At 38.9% G+C, this 18230-nt stretch overlaps 1 protein-coding gene across 1 annotated transcript in view; it reads right to left on the bottom strand.

Moving 5' to 3' along the window:
- Positions 1-5678: 5678 nt before the first annotated feature.
- Positions 5679-18230, bottom strand: part of TMEM38B (transmembrane protein 38B) — a 55382-nt gene continuing 42830 nt past the window's right edge. Inside the window, exons 4-6 of the mRNA XM_077817937.1 lie at positions 15205-15292; positions 12877-12994; positions 5679-8582 (exon numbers count right to left, since the gene is read on the bottom strand). Of these exons, the coding sequence (XP_077674063.1) occupies positions 8373-8582; positions 12877-12994; positions 15205-15292 (416 nt within the window). The 3' untranslated portion in view covers positions 5679-8372. The remainder of the gene's footprint in view (positions 8583-12876; positions 12995-15204; positions 15293-18230) is intronic.

The raw sequence follows: 18230 nt of genomic DNA, 5'->3' as shown, positions 1-18230 counted from the left end.
GATTAGGATGAGAAGGAATACGGGCAAAATAATTTATAAAATACTAAGGGCTTCTCTAGATGGAGACAAAGCGTGTGGCAAGCTGGAGCATGAGCTACATCGCCCAAGTCTGCTGCACACTAACTGGCTGTATGGACCTTGCTGCCATGCTCCATAGGGAGTTTTGACTTACTGCTGTAAATAAGCCTTAAGGATAAAAATACCACACTCCATTATGTTCCTGGCAGTGATGCTCCATTCACTTGTTTTTACTGTGGTGGAGGAGATTTTTGCTGCCTAACGGTGTAGTTACTACCTTTGTTTTCATGTAAGTCATGTAATATTTTAAAAATCAGAATGCAGTTAAAGGATTTTGTTTAATTCAAGCCATCAGTAATATTGCCAATGTAATCAAAATTAGATGGTCAGAAAATGGATTTTTGTGTTTCTTACCTGCAGAATATTTTGATAAACATTTTCACTGAAATTTTTCACAAAATTTTGAATTTATAGCAAAAAAAAGTCAAGAACCAAAATATTTAGTTTGAAACACAAATTTATTATTTGTCAAAAGAAATCAATTTTCCACAGAAAGCAGATAGTTCAATTAAAAACCCAATTTTTAACTGTAAAACAGTTTCATAATAAACAATTTTCTACCAGCCCTAATCAAAAGCATTCAATGTAATCATTAGCGCTGGTTGAAAATACCAATTTTTCCATGATATTTTTTTAATTGATTCTCCCCCCACCCCCAAGTCTCACACAATATCTTCTTGGTTTTGGATGCAAAAATCAAACCAAATAACTATCTTCTAAAGCTATTTTTCGTTCCAAAAAATCAGTATTTTTAAAAAGTTTTCAAAAATCAAAAGTGAATTTTTTTCAGTAAAGCTGTTTTATTGAGGGGAAAAAATCCAATTTCAGCTTTTTTTTGCAAAAGGTTTTGTTTTGGTCAGAAATCCACTTTGTTGAAAAAAGGTCTTGGTGAAAAATATTGGACTAGCTGTATTAATACTTCACATTTCTAACAGTACTTTTCATGTCAGGCTCTGAAAGCATTTCACAAACAATTCATTAAGCTACACAAAGCCCCTGTGAGGTGAAAAAGAATGACACCCATTTCACAGGTAAGAAGACAGAACAAAGAGGTTGATGGCCTCATTTCTAGAAGTGCTGAGCACTTTCATTTTCCTCTGGCTTCAAGGAGTTATGTGATGCTGGCTGGCACTTCGCACAGGGATACATTTCATTCCAAGTGCATTATTTAAGCTGGTTTTCTGCTTCCTGTATATTAGTAAGCATGTCAAGCACAAATCCATTTTTTAAGTCATTGCAGCCTGGTTCTTAACACCAGGGGGTAAAAAATTCAGCATGATGGAGGGGATTTTTGAAAACACATCTTATTAGTAATGTGATATGTTTGATTGCATTCCTGCACATCACACTGAAAATTTCTCCCCAGGGGTCTTACCCTGCTTGACCTCCTTAATTGTTGCTTTTCCTCATAATATTTTGATGTGTTCATTTCAGGAACATTTGCACCGACCAGATTCACATTAAACGAGAAGTGTAGCATCTTCATCTAGGTCAGTAGGGATGAGACTGTGTGACAAGCATAAGGGTCCATGGTCTTAGTTTGTTCCTGATCACACCTTCTGGGTTCCCCCTCTTACATGGGGAGCATGCCAATACTGAAGTGAAACATGTCTATCGGCAGTTTCAGTAGCTGTTTATCTTTCTTTGTCCTCATTCCTTGCATGCTTTCAACTTGTTTCACTTTGGCCCGAACCTTGCTTTCCTTCTGCTCTGTATAGTTTGCATTCAAGGAGAGAGATTGCTCATACAGCAAATTGCAGTTTTGATGTGCCTGTTTCATCTAGCTTCATATAGTAACTTCTGTCGGTAAAATGAGTAGCTTTGTTTGTTGTCTACTTTTTAGTGGCTATCTTGAGTGACCATTTAGCATTTATTCATATCTTCTAGATTCTTCATTCAATAAAACTTTCACTGTTTAATATCTGTGTCTTATTCAAGAAGAAAAGACAACTTTTTTTTTTTTAAATCCTAATGTCTTTCTGGTTTGTTCAGCTTATCAAAATTAGGGGACTTCTCTGGAAGTCCTTACTCAGGGAAAACGCCCATTTGAGATCAACAGATGTTTAGTTTAAGTAAGGACTGGGCACCCAAATCTGACATTAGGTTTTATTTAGGGGGTTTCATTTAAAGAGATAGCCTGGAACCAAAACCCAGATACAAACATGTGAACTGAAGTTTAGATTCCACGATCAGAACCAATATTGGTCTGGATCAGAACTCTAGGTCCTATATCTGTGCTAGCTGAAATCAAAGCCTTGGGTTGTGAAACCCACCCCCAAAATTTTGAGGGAAGGGAACTTCCACAGAATTCAGGTCCAGATTTTGGTTCAGGCCAATCCCCATATTTTTCCATGCATTGTCAGACAAGTCCAAATCCAGACCCCAAAAGAGTTCATAAGAAAAGCTATACCTATAAAGACATCAAATTCTACAAGGAGGATGGCACAGCTATGAACTGTAAGGTTATAACTCAAAAGAAGAAATAAAACTAAATAGATAACAGTGGAAATGGATAGGAGTAGGAAAATGGAAGATTTATTAAATGGTCTAAATGGTTTTTTAAAAGCTCATCTATGGTTAAAAACTCATTGGACCATCTGTTATGCCTTCATGCATTTCCCACATAAGGGCATGAAACTCTGCAGGTATCTGCTGATGGATTCACTGGTTCCTAAACTGTGGCCCATGGAGCACTTGGTGGATCCACTGTGAACTGGCAGATCACATGGTGCTGGCTCTCTTCATTTCCAGCTGCTACCTCACATTAGAGAGTGCTAAAAATACATTAAATACCATCCTAATAAATAGGATTGAAGCCACGGAGCCTGAAAGCTAGTACAAAACACAGCAGCCCATCTGCTCAGCAACACAGCTCTGTGAGAATACATCGCCTCAGAATGCTCTTCTAGTCATTGGCTTGACATCTGAATACCAGTTCAAGAACGCTCCTCTGCTGTTCAAAGTCTTTCACAGGATAGGACCTAGCTACGTAAGAAAACCCTTCCCCACTTGCAGCCAATCTTCCACTGGAACAATTGAACTAATGGCCAATAAGGGGAGGCTTGTACATTCAGAAGGTAAAGCTCTTGCAGGAGCAGGACCTAGACTATGGAACTCACTTCTGCAAGAGATGAGAGCAACCATGGAACTAAACGCTTTCAGAAGAAATGCAAAACTCCTTGGATTTGGCTTCCCTCAATATTTCCTTCTCACATGCAAACAAGAACCCTGTTGACCAAACTAATGATTTCCACAACCTGAGAAGGAAGATTTCTATTTTTAAATACTTGGAAGGCACATAGATACAACAGGGACAGGAACCCCACACATCAAATAGGAGTTCCACCAGCATCTTGGACAAAATTTGGCCTTTTTACAAAGAAATTCTCTTTGTTTGACAAAATGTACCACAGTGCACCATCTTATGGTAGTAAATTCTTCCCAGTTACTTACCTGATTTTCAACCAACTCCCATGAAAATCTATGCACCATTTCATTTTTGGAGGCCTTTTAAAAGTACCAAGTGCCACTGGAATTGGGTTTCCAACATTAAGAATTCCAGTACAAGTAATTGTTAGGTTTATGATTTAATGAACGGCTTCTCTGATCATAGAACATTCTCTGAATTCGTGATTCCCTCAAGTAAAAAACAGTCTTGACCTTCTTTGCAAGATTCGCAGCTCATCTGCTGGTCTCTCCAAAGAAGCTGTAAACACATCAGACTTGGTGGAAGCACAGAGCTAGGTTAGGATGCTGGCTGTGTTTCTGATATGCTGTTCTATGCAGCCTACATTCTTCTAATATGCGTTTGTTCACAAAAGCCACAAGATCCATTTTCAAAGCAGAATACAGGAGTGGGAACATACTATTCTTGAGAATATCTGTGTGTTCCTTCTGTACATCACTTTAAACAATTTACCCTCATGATGGTACCTACCTTTTGATGGGTGTTCCCTTATCCTTGCTGTGGGTAGGCTTGCAATAAAGGTCTTTGCCTGTCTGTAGTGGCCATTTTATGATCACAAATAATTCCAAGCATTTTGTTTTACATCAAATGTTCTGATTGTTATTCTATTAAATGCTACTTTTGCTGGTGGCCATTCGTTTGGTTTTTTTAGAATCAAGTTAGAGGGATTTATTTTACTCTCCAGCTTCAATTGTTGTTCAAAAACCTTGAATTTGTATTTAGATATTAGTAATGGGCAAGACTCAGGGGTTCTATTTATATAGCACGGTGATGAGTACAGTATAAAAATCTAGATTATTCAGACCTACTTAACCTGGTAAGAGGGGCTGGAATTCTTGAGAGATCACATATGTCTTTCCCACTAGTTTCTCGTTTTAGCCAAATTAGAAACAGCAGCTGCTTTTCTTGTGGGCTTTCACTATTTCCACTTCAGTCCAAAAACGTCGTAGTACTGGAAAGAGTACAAAAAGGAAAAATGTATAATCTTCAAAAAAGCATTTGGGTCCAAGTTTTGAGCAATGGTTCTGTTTTGTTACGTTTATGTGAATCACTTCACCCAAGCCTTGATATTACTCTATAACTTTCTTCTATTGTCAATTTAGGCCTCGATTCTGCAATCTGATCCATGCAGGCTGATCCCTCCGCCCACACAGAACCTCAGAAGTCAGTGGGGCTCCCATGCAGATCACAGCCTTAGTTTGTATTAGCAAAAAGATACATTTAAGGAAACAATCTGACAAATGAAAGACAGGAAGTAATTCATATATGGCCCTTGTGCTGGATCTGGCTAATCGAGAATACTTGATCCTGAATCTAGCCAGCACAGCAATTACATTGAATGCAGTGTCCGACCTTGCAGAGAAGCATTTAGCAAAGGTACATTAGGGATAACAGCTAAAGAAGGGGATACTTACCTGAACCAATCCACACCTAAGAGGGATGGGATTTGGGTGAGTATTTATAAAGCAAAGTATCCCCAAATTAACTTTTCCAGGACTGTTGAAAAAGTTACTTGACTATGACACAAGAAGATATCAGATTTGAAAGATTACCGAATGAAACAGATGATCAGTAAACTGAAGGACATGCAGGGAGACACCTTTTTATATTAAAAACCAGAGCTGACAAATGTGAAAAAGTCTTGAGCGTCGGAGTAATGTTCTTTCTGCGGCTGTGGCTCCAGCATAAGTTCTTCCAAGAAACTGAAAAATTGTTCTTGTTATTCAGTATCAACACATGGTAATGCAGCTTTCGCAGCAAGGGTCAGATTCTTCACGAGTGCTATGCACCAACAATTATAGCCAGAGTCTCAAGAGTGCTCAGCATCCAGAACCGGAGAACAATGGGAGCTGCTGGATATTGGGCATTTTTGGAGTGGCCAGATTTTCATTTAGGTAGAATGGAAGCTGTTGTATGTAGGGTTCTTTTAGAAATCTGTCTTGCAAGATCATTCTCTACAGTATTTTAATATGAAGAGGTTTCAAAGTTCCCCTGGAATGGGAACACAATTTATTATTAAGTTTTTCAGAAAGATTATACTGTATTTCTATTTGAAAGTAACATTACAGGCTTTGGATTTTATGTTCTTATATTTGTCTAAAACATCTAAATAAGAAAAATCAGGAAAAACAACTGTTTCCACTTATTTTATTAATGTAATTTTTATAAATCCACACTGAATATAAACACACCACATTTTCTGCTTCAAATTACTGTAAACTTAAAGTAATTCTAAACATATTTTCACATATCCATTTGGGCTAAAAATAGCCAGATATTGGCCAGTATTTCACAGTAGTACAATAGTCACCTGGGGGAAAAAAAGCGTCTCATACCCACTGTGCCAAGTCTAGGACTATGAAGTATTCGAACACTTGTTCTCAATCTTAATACATCTCTTAGGGATGTAAGAGTTACCTGAAAGTTTTACATGTGCAGGAAGTACTGCAGTTACTGGTCTCTCATTTTTAGCTGCCTGTTAACTAGGTAATTAGTAGTTACTTTTAATGGCACACAAATAGCCCTGTAGAACCTAAAATCATATGGGTACTTAATATTCTGGTATGAGGAGATTCAATGCTCCTACCACTTATTACTGAAAAACAAACTGAGCCCCAAGGTTATAAGGCAAGAATCTGACATTATTTTGTCCTTTAGGCACTAGACTCATACGACTTTTACCCAATGATGAGCTGGATTTCATGTGTTTGTTTCCATGGTGAAGTAGGTTGTCGTTTTAGTTAATAAGACCTGAAATACATGGCCAGTTACCTGGATACTGCCTAAAATCTAAGGCTTACTATAAAGTTGGGTTCTTATCTGAGAAGAGACTTGAAGTAGCATCATGGCATTCTATCTGCATCTTTATTTCCATATCAGAGGTTTGTTGAATAAGGTGCCACATTTGCATATATCCAAACTCAGATTATCTCAAATTCAGAAGTCTACCTTGCAACTGGAATTTCATTTGCAGATTTTAGATCTGACCCCTCAGCAACTTGGATAACTGTTTACCCACAATCATTTTTCAGAGTTGAACTACAGTCTGAGGAGAAATGTACATTTTCTTTCCCTTTTGCCATTTTCACATGGAGGTAACTGGTTTAATTTAACTATAGAAATGCTTCAAAAGTGCTCACGGTCAGACAAAAGTTAGGCTTGTGCAGACTGGTGTTGATAGAAGAAAACAGTTTTGACGACAAAATGATGACAGGCCAAATGAAAGATGCCACTCACAAAATGCAACATCTCTGAAACACTAATTCCACCGTCTAGAATTGAGAGACTTTCACTAAGACAATAGCTGCTAGAAATGAGTTACCCAACTGGTGTGCAACATATGCAAGGAACAGGAAGAGGCATTTCAGCAAAAGCTGATGGACAATTACAGCGCATCTCACACTAGGAGTACTCTTACTCATTACCATCAGCAACTAACTGCTCCACCCATGCTAGTGCCAGCATAAGTGGTAGAATAGACAGGGCACAAGTATTTTTATCACCACATCATATGCCCCTAATCTAAACAGGATTAAATGATAGAGGTATGAACACACAGGTTTGGCATCAGTGCTGTTGCCATTGCTACCATTGGTGCAGCTTAACCGGTAGCAGCAAAATGATGGGAGACTTTAATAGAAACACTAGTGCAGAAAAGGCAAGAGCATGGGAGGAGGCGACATCCATGTATTTACCCTACAGCCGCGGAGAAGGTTAAGGTGATAAACATTCTGGATTGGGAAAATGGGTATTTCTTGCAACATGTAATTCTTCTTTCACAATGACGGTCTACCTTAGAAAGCAGGAGAAAAGGTTAGATATTTGGGATAAGATGTCATGCTAGAACACATCCAGTCACAGCAAAATGAAAATGGAAGAAATACTAAAAATCATATGCTTCAATACAAATGCACATTAACAATTTAATAACAGTAATATTACGTTACTGTCGGATTTACTGCCTACAGAACAGCAAACATAAATCAAAAGTTTTCAGCTGACAGTATCAAAGTGAGTTAGCTGGATAAACATTAGTACTGAAAATTTTCTATTTGCCAAATATCTTTTTTTTTTTTTTTTTTTTTTTTTTTTAAGTGCAAGAGAATTTACTTTTATTCTGGAAAGTAGAAAATGAAAAATATTCTCTAGTTTGTGACTAAGAATCAAGATCAGTGCAACATGAATTATAATAGTAATTCACATTTTTTTCTAGGGAACAAAGGCCTTGTTTTTGGCACATTTCCACAGTTTTGCAGTGCAAACTATTTACAATGTTAATTTTTTATTCACGCAATGTGAACGTTTGGTAAAATTTTACTCTAACTCCATTGCTCAATTGAACACGACTACACGAGCCTTTCATACCTTGGAATATGCTACTGTGTGTAACTATCCATTTTATTCAGCTGAAAAACAAGAATCAAAACAGAAAATATATGCAAAAATAAACTATAAAGAAAAAAATAGTCAAATCTGATTGTCATTTTGTTACTAACTTCAGGGGGGTTACATTTAAAAGTTAGTTTTTCATAAATATAAAAACAAAATCACAATAAATCTCTCATTTAATAAAATCATCATCACTATAAAATCTTATTTAGTACCATTTAAGTTAGAAAGGTCTACCATGATACACACATTCCCAACATTTGAATTACAATTTACAAAATATACTTTAAATGCTTCATGGCAGCAGTGCACAAAGCTCATCACTGCTGCCAGTCTGTCACATGTATTTCCTTACATCCTGTTTTCTTTTCCCCATCATTTGAAATAGAAATGTTTCTAAGTGTTACGGTCACATGTAACAAGATAATTTTTTGGCCACTTATTCTGTTTTCTTTGCCTGTCTTTTCTTAATGCTTTCACTGGCCTCTCCAGCAGAACGGTCACAGACTGAAGAGGTTCCGTTGGAAGATACTCTGGCCTCACCCTTTACTTTAGGTGGAGTTTGTTGCCAACCAAAGAGTATACGGCCCAGCACAGACTCAAAAGGAGCAAATGGAGAAACTGCAGATTGTGTCAACATCATGGTTACCTATAAAGAAAGTGGTCAAATTTAAGTTAGAAAGCCTTAGCTTTCCAAATAAAAAGACTATTTAAGAAGAATCAGCACATATGGGCTGGTCTGCACACAAAAGCACACACTGAAATACCTAAACCAGTTTTAATTCACACTTCTGTTATTTCAGCACAAGTCTGCATGTGGACACTCCTCTAACAGAAGCACCCTATGTCAATTTTACATTACACTTATCTGCTAAATCACAAAGACCTGCACTGAAATAACAAAAGATATATATGAAACTTATTTATTCTGGTGCAAGTTTATGCAGACCATCTCTAAGCTTTCAGAACTCTGAATTCCGCATATCCCTAATTTGAAGACAGTGTTGTATTTTACATGTTATAAATATAGGGCATTTCTAGCCTCTGGTGCAAATCTTTGTCGAAAATAACTGCATTTCAACTAAAAATAGAAGTAAACAATCCTAAAAGTGTAACACTGTTGCAAAAAAAGCAAACATCATTCTGGGATGTATTAGCAGGAGGGTTGTAAGCAAGAAACGAGAAGTAATTCTTCCGCTCTACTCTATGCTGATTAGGCCTCAACTGGAGTATTGTGTCCAGTTCTGAGTGCCTTATTTGAGGAAAGATGTGGACAAATTGGAGGAAGTCCAGAGATCATCATAAGTTATCACAGGTCTAGAAAACATGACCTACAAGGGAAGATTGAAAAAAAATTGGGTTTGTTTAGTCTAGAGAAGAGAAGAGAGGGTGGACATGATAACAGTTTTCAAGTACATCAAATGTTGTTACAAGGAGGAGGGAGATAAATTGCTCTCCTTAACTTTTGAAGATAGGACAAGCAGCAATGGGCTTAAATTGCAGCAAGGGCAGTTTAGGTTGGAGATTAGGAAAAAATTGCCTAGGGAGGTTGTGGAATCTCCATCATCGGAGATTTTTAAGAGCAGGTTAGACAAACACCTGTGAGAGATGGTCTAGATCGGGGTGGGCAAACTACGGCCCATCAGGGCTTTGGATCCAGCCCATGGGATTGCCACCCCTGTGGGCCCCGCACCACTCCCCTGCAGCCCCTGGGAGAGGAAAGGGCAGAGGGCTCCGTGTGCTACCCTCGCCTGTAGACATTGCCCACCGCAGCTCCCATTGGCCAGGAATAGAGAACCATGGCCATTGGGTGCTTCGGGCGAGGGCAGCATGCAGAGCCCTCTGCCACCGTGTCCGCCCCCAGGGCTGTGGTGCTGGCCACCTCTGGGAGTGGCGTGGGGCCGGGGCCGGCAGGAAGCCTGCCCTGGCCCCGGTGCGTGTCACTGCCACCCCAGAGCCGCTCCAGGTAAGCGGCGCCAGGCCACAGCCTACACCCCAACCCCCTCCTGCACCCGAGCCCCCTTCCGCACCCCACACCTCTCCTGTGCCCGAGCCCCAGACACACCCTCCTGCACCCCAACCCACTGCCCTGAACTCCCTGCCGCACTCCACACTCCCTCCTGCACCACTGTCCTGAGCCCCCTCGTACACTCCGCACCCCTCCTCTGCCCCAACACCCTTGCCCTGAGCACCTTCCTGCACACTGCACCCCCTCCCATACCCCTGCCCCAGCCCTACATTCAGGGCCCAGCATGCAATTTCCCCACCCAGATGTAGCCCTCGGGCCAAAAAGTTTGCCCATCCCTGGTCTAGATAATACTTTCCTACCATGAGTGCAGGGGACTGAACTAGATGCTCTCTCAGGGTCCCTTCCAGTCCTATGATTTTATTTCAACTTAGGTTTATTCATTGCATTTCAGTCTAAGTGTACACACAGAAAATAAACTAAGCTTAATAAATGCATGAAGAGTAAGCCAATGAGAAAGATAAAACAGAAGCTCTCTGTTGACAGAGGAAAAAGTCAGTGGCCTGGTAGACCTCTTTACAATTTTCAGTGCATTGCAAGAATTATTTCACTCATAGTAACATAAAACCAAAATCTGCACAAAAGCCTTGCTATATTAAAACTCATTATGGATAGATGTTTCTAGCCACAATTAGCCACAAAGGATGAATTATTTACCTGTAGCCTTTTTCCAATTTATGGGTCCAAATCTGAAAAATCTCACACTAAGAGGAGACTGTTCATTGAAGTAAAGCTTTGTTGGGTCAGGCCCTAATTAGAAGTCTAAGGAGAACCACATTTCTAGTTCTCTTCTGACCTTGGCACATCTCCAGAATAATACTTCAAACCTTCCATACATTTCAATCTATTCTGCCTACATAAGCAAGCATTTTCTAGCCTGTTAGATATAGATATGTGACCACATGTATTCACATATAAAGGTGTAATATAAACTACTAAAATTCCAACTTTATCTTGACCACTGAAATGAAGTATCTTTAAAAAAGTGACATGTATAAAACAAAGCAATAAAGTTACTGTAAAATACTCTAGGGCCTTGTCTAGACTTGAATTATTAGTCTCGTTCTGTGCTAATTGGCAACTAATTAACATCTTAACTAATAAGATTTTTAAATGCTAATACAGACACTTCATAAATATTTGTTCCAGCACGAATATTAGTTCCTGGTTGTAGTTTTCATCCTAAGGTTCAGCCATTCCTCCCCTGCCTGCTCCCAACACACCTACTGTGCCAGAGGCTGTGGGGAATAAGGCTATGTTGGTTCTACACCACTGAAGACTCCAGGCATTGGGGTAAATCCTCAGAGGGGGCCTGTGGCTGAATTCCACTCCCTTTATACTACTTGAGCAGATCAGAAGGAAGGAAAGAATCTGCCCCAGAGTGTTGTTTGTGGCCCCTTGACCTTGAATTGCCCCCAAGCTGTAAAGGTTGGACATCACTGATTTAGGTAGCATGTATCCTAAAAAACTCCCACATTAAAACCAACTTATTGGGAGAACTTCCTCCAGGACTGGGGGAAACGGACCTGCTTAATAGACCCAATATGGTATTTATAACCCAACACTAAAGACCAGAGTAGTACCCTGATTCTGAGAGAGGTTTCAGAAGTGTCTGGAAAGCAAGACACTACTTCATAAGTCTGTGTGTCAGACTTGCATGAACTGTGTCAGTCTAGCAGTGCATTAGTTACTAGCTGACTTCAAGCTCCTAACAAGTCACCAATGCAGAACTGGTGCCACAAAGCTGTGTGTCACCATACCTTGGGCTTCAGTAGTACAGGGAGTCTGAGGCTGCAGACCCCCTCCCCACACCTAACTATCTCCTAACACCACATCCCTTGTATCCTGAGAGCCTCTGATGTTTAGGTGTTTTAAGAAAAGATAAGTCTGAAGCATTAATAATGATTACTTGCATTACCGTAGCACCCAGGGGACCCAATATCTTAGTCAGATTTTAGAAACATAACGTTTCTAGGGATGCTTTGTGGGAGGCAGGCAGTTCTTTTTAAACCCTCCTCTACAGTTCACCCAGTATTTTAACATCTCCTCAAGAACAGAGTGGCAACCTTCAAGATTGTTACAGCTCAGACGATATCGAGATTCCAACTTTGCCTTTTTTAGGGTTAACACAGTCCTGAATATAGCCCAGCTTTTTGGGAGAATATAAATGCAGAACATGATAGATTAGAGTTCAACCATAAGAAGATGAAAGGGAAGAACAATAAGTGTGCATATATCTCGCATGTGTACACATGCATGTGTGTGGATATACATATCCACTTTTTATAAACAAAGAGATAGTAAACAGTTTTCATATTATTTTTCTCTTTTCCTTCATTATTTTCTATATAGTTGAAAGATGTGTCCAAAACCAAAACTTTTAAAAAACAGCATGAAGACAAACAGAGCATGTTCTATTCACTTATAAACAAACATATTCGGTGACTGGAAACCCTTGGCCTTTGGCTGCAGTTCATTTTTGCTCTACATGTATTAACAGGTTGGCAAGACAACCTGTTGTGTCTTAATTGTATCTTTCTCTCAAATAATTTAGTAACTTGAAATATCAACTCCCTGTGCCAAATTCCTGAAATATTCTTTTAATACAACTAGCAAAGGTCACAATGCAAAGAGCTTCCTGTCGGTCTGCTTCAGATATGGAAGAGTTACTTAAGGCTCATGGGGGTCAGAGCCTCCACTGGTATTGGGGTAGCTCCGCTGACTTCAATTGAGCTATGCCATTTTCACCAATTGAGTTTGACCAGATCTCTCCAGAAGAAGAAAACTGAAATTAGAATTCTGGTGGCAGGTATAAAGAGAGAAATATTCAACAACATACATCTTACTTTAGAAAGTACAGTGAAAAATATTGCTGTATTGCATATGTTTAAATAATTATACATTTCCAAATTCTTACCTTTGTGACCACTAGAAAGGTGGTGTAAAAGAACATAAGGTTGTGTCTTGCTATTGGTAGGTTCTGGGCATGTTGCAATGTGAAGAGTACTGCACCTACCAGAGTCACTTTTACAGGGCTGGAAACCAAACAAAATAAAGACAAGCGTGTGGATTTTCTCTCCTCCCCCTCCTATGCTGATAGAATACCTCCGCATACAAAAATATAACTACAATATTTGCTTGGCTGAAAGTAAATGATAAAAAGCTTGTGGTAACAATACGGCAATATGTTCACAGGCTAATTACATGCTTTGTATACGTCTATCAGTTTTTAGTTTGCAAGCTTTTAATTTCTTAGATCTTTGTTCCTGAATTTAAAGACCACCACCCAATTTGTCTTCTCCATACTATTATTTAATTTATGCATCTGATATATCCCTTTATTAGTCACCTCTAAATTAAACTGTGCCAATATTTTCACTCAGTTTTCTTATGGAAGTTTTTGCCACACCTCTAATCATTTTGTGATATTTTCTTCCCCCTGAGGAATTTCAGCTTAATTTTACTGTAGTTACTATTACTTAGTGACAGGTTTCAGAGTAGCAGCCGTGTTAGTCTATATTCGCAAAAAGCAAAGGAGTACTTGTGGCACCTTGGAGACTAACAAATTTATTTGAGCATAAGCTTTCGTGAGCTACAGCTCACATCCGATGAAGTGAGCTGTAGCTCACGAAAGCTTATGCTCAAATAAATTTGTTAGTCTCCAAGGTGCCACAAGTCCTCCTTTTCTTTTTGCTATTACTTAGTGATTCAACTTAAATTATTACTTCAGTCAACTCCTGTGTGTTACTTGGGACTGCGTTAAGAATAAGCTCTCCTCATTGTGCTCTAGAACAAGCTGTTCTAAGAACTAATCATTCAAGGTGTCAAGAAACTGCTTGTCTAAATCTTAGACCGCTGTGACATTTGAGCACTTTATAGGAGGCTGATCAGGAAGCCAGTAGTATAACTCTACTTGTATATTCTTACGATTTGGGATTCGTCAAGTTTCATTTCTTATCACACCTTTAATTAGATTCATGCATTTAGCTTTACAACCAAAGAAGAACATTTGAAAAAAATTGTCAAGGGAATTTTTAACCAAAATAATTTCAGGATGTGAGGACAGTGATCTGTGTCCAACACCTCTCTGTTCTGGCATCTTGCAATCTCAGCTTTTACCCTTCATGAGACTAGATGCAATACCACAATTAACATTTAAAACTCATTCTTCCTTCAGCTAGCACTTTTTTAAAGAAAGTGACTGCAGTGTTTTAAACTAGCAGAATTTACTTGTTTCACTGAGTTTGAAGTATTTAGGTGCAGCTGACACCATAAGCCTCACAATCCTTCCTTTTGGAAATAGTGCTGCTCATAATTTTTGTATTTCTCTTCTGTCATTCTTTACTACCCAGGACAGTTACATGAAACCAGCATCCCTAAATGTTTATCACATCAAGAGTCATAACGCTGGTTTTGAAATAATCATTTCCACAGAAACCAGCTGGGAAGTCACATGGGAGGGCAAAGTGGGCATTTTAAATCCCCTATGAGCTTATCTCCCTTTACAGCAGTAGTTTGTGGCCTGCCAGCCAATTCAAATTCTCTCTCTTGCAGAAGCTAAACTGAGTGCTATGTAATACTCCCAATTTAGCTTCTGCGAGACAAAGAATTGAAACCTGAAACTCAAGTAGCATCTTCTATCTTGCAATGCACCAGAGACATGTGTTGATGTTTTTTAATGCTATATATTTAACAGATGGCTTGCATGTGTGTTCAGAAGAGTGCAACTGTTTTTTCTTTTTTAAAGTATTTAGTGTTGGTAGAATATATCCACTAGAATGACAGTCCTAAAGTCATCTAACTACCTTCAGACTGCGTACCAGCACATGCAGGAATGTAAGTTTCCACTCACATTACCCTGCCACAATGTACTTCATTTCTGCCTTGGATGAACCAGAGCTCTGGGAGAGGTGGTTAATTTTTCTTGCCCATTCAAATGATTGTCCTCTTTGCATAAGTTGCCAACACGTTTACCAATTAGTTCCAATTCTGTGGTAATTTTGTAGTGGAGACAATTATTCATGAGGAAATCATTTAGACTAACTCCTCGTTACACATAAGTCAAGCCAGCCATCATATAGTAAAGATTTGGACCCACTTACTTTGAATTTATAAGCAGTCTACTAGCACCTGTTTATAAACGCTGCACCACAAAAATTACTCATGTAGGTATTTGAATGCGGGAGCCGAAGAGAACAAAGTTATTACAATTATTCCAGTTCTACTATGGTTTACACAAACTTACTAGGACATCTTCAGAAGTTCATTGCTTTCAGGTTTCCAAACACCTCTCACCAACTGCTCAAAGTTAGAGATTAAGCCACCACCAGCTCCTGAAAATCCAATAAATTATAACAGGTCTCAATGGTATAGTCTCTTAGTGACTAAGGCCATGTCTACAACGGCAATTGAACGACAAAACTTTGCCTTTCAGAGCCATTAAACACCCGCCCCTCCCCCGAAAAACAAAAGGTTTGCCGCGACAAGTACCAGTGTGAACAGTGTGCTGTCGGCAGGAGAGCCGACAAACAGCAGCTACACTGCCCGACGTTTAGTGGCACGGCTGTAGCAATACAGCCATGTCACTAAAAGCTGTGTAGTGTAGACAGGGTGGATAAAAATCAATGACTTAAAAAAATAAAATAAAATAATCTGATTTTTTTGATAAAATGCTTTTTGAGGAAAAAAGCAAACTAAAGATAGTTTTAATTAAGATACATTATAGCTCAAAGATATCTCATCATGGAATAGGGATTATAAATTCTAATTCTATAGTATGAGACAGGTTTCAGAGTAACAGCCGTGTTAGTCTGTATTCGCAAAAAGAAAAGGAGGACTTGTGGCACCTTAGAGACTAACCAATTTATCTGAGCATAAGCTTTCGTGAGCTACAGCTCACTTCATCGGATGCATACTGTGGATGAAGTGAGCTGTAGCTCACGAAAGCTTATGCTCAAATAGTATGAGACAATATATTCACATAATGTTTAAAAAAAGTTTTGTAAATGAGTTCCAATAGTTCATGGATTAGGGACCCAATCTTATTGGGTCCAGGGGCTTCTGTATAGCTTATTTAGGTTAATCTTTCTATCTACCCAATGGGTCTCAGTGCTCAATCTAGAAGATACCATCAGAGATGCTTAGTTTTGCGGTTCTCAAACTGTGGATTTGTGTCGCCAGAGATAACATGCTTGTTAACAGCAAAAACGTTTTTAAATAAAATAAAATAAATAAATAAAGGTGAGAAATAACAGACCACAGCCCTATTGTCCCTCTGCAAATTTGTGTACACAGAGTCAATCCCTTATCTCTCTGTAAAAGTGCAAAGTTTTAAAAAGTTCAATGAATAGAAGATTGTTAGGGGCAGAATAGATCTGGACAAGAAGTCTGGAGATAAATGTGAGAAGGGAGGGATAGACAGTAGAAACAAAAGTGAAACTGTTTGAGCAGCATATTCCAGAAGTCTTGAGGTCTTTCTGAGTGTAGCCTTCATTGATCTACCATACCATTCTCTCACTAGAAGGGAAAACCTACAATGGCAGCAGGCCGTAAAAGAGACCCAGTTTGGGAATATATTAATGAAGTTCCTCTACCTGTGGGTAAGACAGGCATGCGTGCAAAATGCAAACAGTGCAACGAAGACGTGCAAGGCCTGAATGAAACAACATCATGAGAAGTGTTCCTTCTCAGGAGGAAGTTGCACTGAAGATGATGAAAGGATCTGAACATGCAGGATCTTCAGGTTGCTAAACTTCTTTATTTCATACTTCTTTCTTAAGGACTGCCTGTCTTCCTTCTGGACTATTCTTGAATTCTCATGTTTGAGCAACAAATATAGTTGTTACTCTATGGTACTAGCATTTTAGATGCATTTGTGATAAAAAAAATAAATAGCTGAAATAGGCAGATCTTCATTTTACAATTTCACCTTTAAAGTAGTGCTGAGTGTCAGTGAATGCAATGAGGATTATTCAATGAGCAGTATGGTAATAATAATTAAACAACTGCATTGACTTATTTTGTTTAGGAGAATCCATCCTCAATGTACAGGATTCTGAAGACTATCCACCTTCAAGATCACCATCATTTTCTATAGTTTCAGAGTTATCTGCCAATGACAGTGTTTCAGTCACATCATGTATGTCACTGAGCCACAGTATATCACCTGTAGCAAAAAGAAAAAAAAAACCATCATCCAGAGAAAACCATAGATAAGTTTGTGATAAGAACCAGCAGATTACAAAAAGATGAAGAAATTGCCCGGTTTATGCAACAAACTCTCCTTTCCGTATGATTGAAAACCCACACTTCATTAACATGGTTCAGGCATTAAGACCAGGATACAGTGCACCCAACAGAGCGGATGTTGCAGGCACATTTCTGGATAAAGTGCATGAAAGAGAAATTGAGCAGTGTGCAAAAGGTCTAGAGTTAACCTGAGTCTTGATGGGTGGAGCAATGTCCACAATGATCCTGTTGTATGTGCTTGTGTGACAACAGACAAAGGGAAGGTCTTTCTTCCAGAAACAATTGATACAACAGGAAATGCACACACAGCAGAATACTTACAGGAAGCAACAATAAAAGCTATAACAAACAAAAAAAAATTCAAATGTCTACAACGCAGCTTGGTCACGGACAATGCTGCAAATGTATCCAAGATGAGAAGAAATTATTTAAAGAAGAGTGAAAAGAGTCCCAAGCTAACATACGGTCGCAGTGCTCATTTGATGCACCTCCCAGCCAAAGACTTCAGTGTTACAGTAATAAAGGCTAGTGTTGAAATTGCAAAATACTTCCGTAACAACCACTTTGCAGCAAGTGCTCTGAAAAAAGTGGGAGGAACCAAGCTCACTCTCCCACAAGACGTGTGATGGAACTCAGTAGTGGACTGTTTTGAGCACTGTATCAAGAACTGACCTAATCTGATGACAGTGTGTGAACAAAACTGTGAAAAAAATAGATGGCCCTGTCACAGCCAAAGATCTCAACAGCAGGCTTAAGAGAAATGTTGAACACATGCTGAGTACCATGAAGCCTATTTCTGTAGCCTCGAACAAAATGCAGGGAAATAGCTGTTTTATTGCTGATGCTGCTGAAACTTGGAAGGAACTGAGTGACATCTTAAAAAGAGAAATATGCAAAGACAGAGTTAAATTACAAGCATTTAAAAGAACAAATGGGACAAGCGCTATCTCCAGCTTATTTTCTTGCAAAAATTCTCAATACTTGGTACCAAGGTCAAACCTTAACTGCTGAAGAAGAGGAGTT

Source organism: Eretmochelys imbricata, chromosome 5, assembly GCF_965152235.1.
Source record: "Eretmochelys imbricata isolate rEreImb1 chromosome 5, rEreImb1.hap1, whole genome shotgun sequence".
Taxonomy (NCBI): domain Eukaryota; kingdom Metazoa; phylum Chordata; order Testudines; family Cheloniidae; genus Eretmochelys; species Eretmochelys imbricata.
The sequence above is the reverse complement of the archived record's forward strand: the minus strand, read 5'-3'. Positions and strand labels throughout refer to the sequence as shown.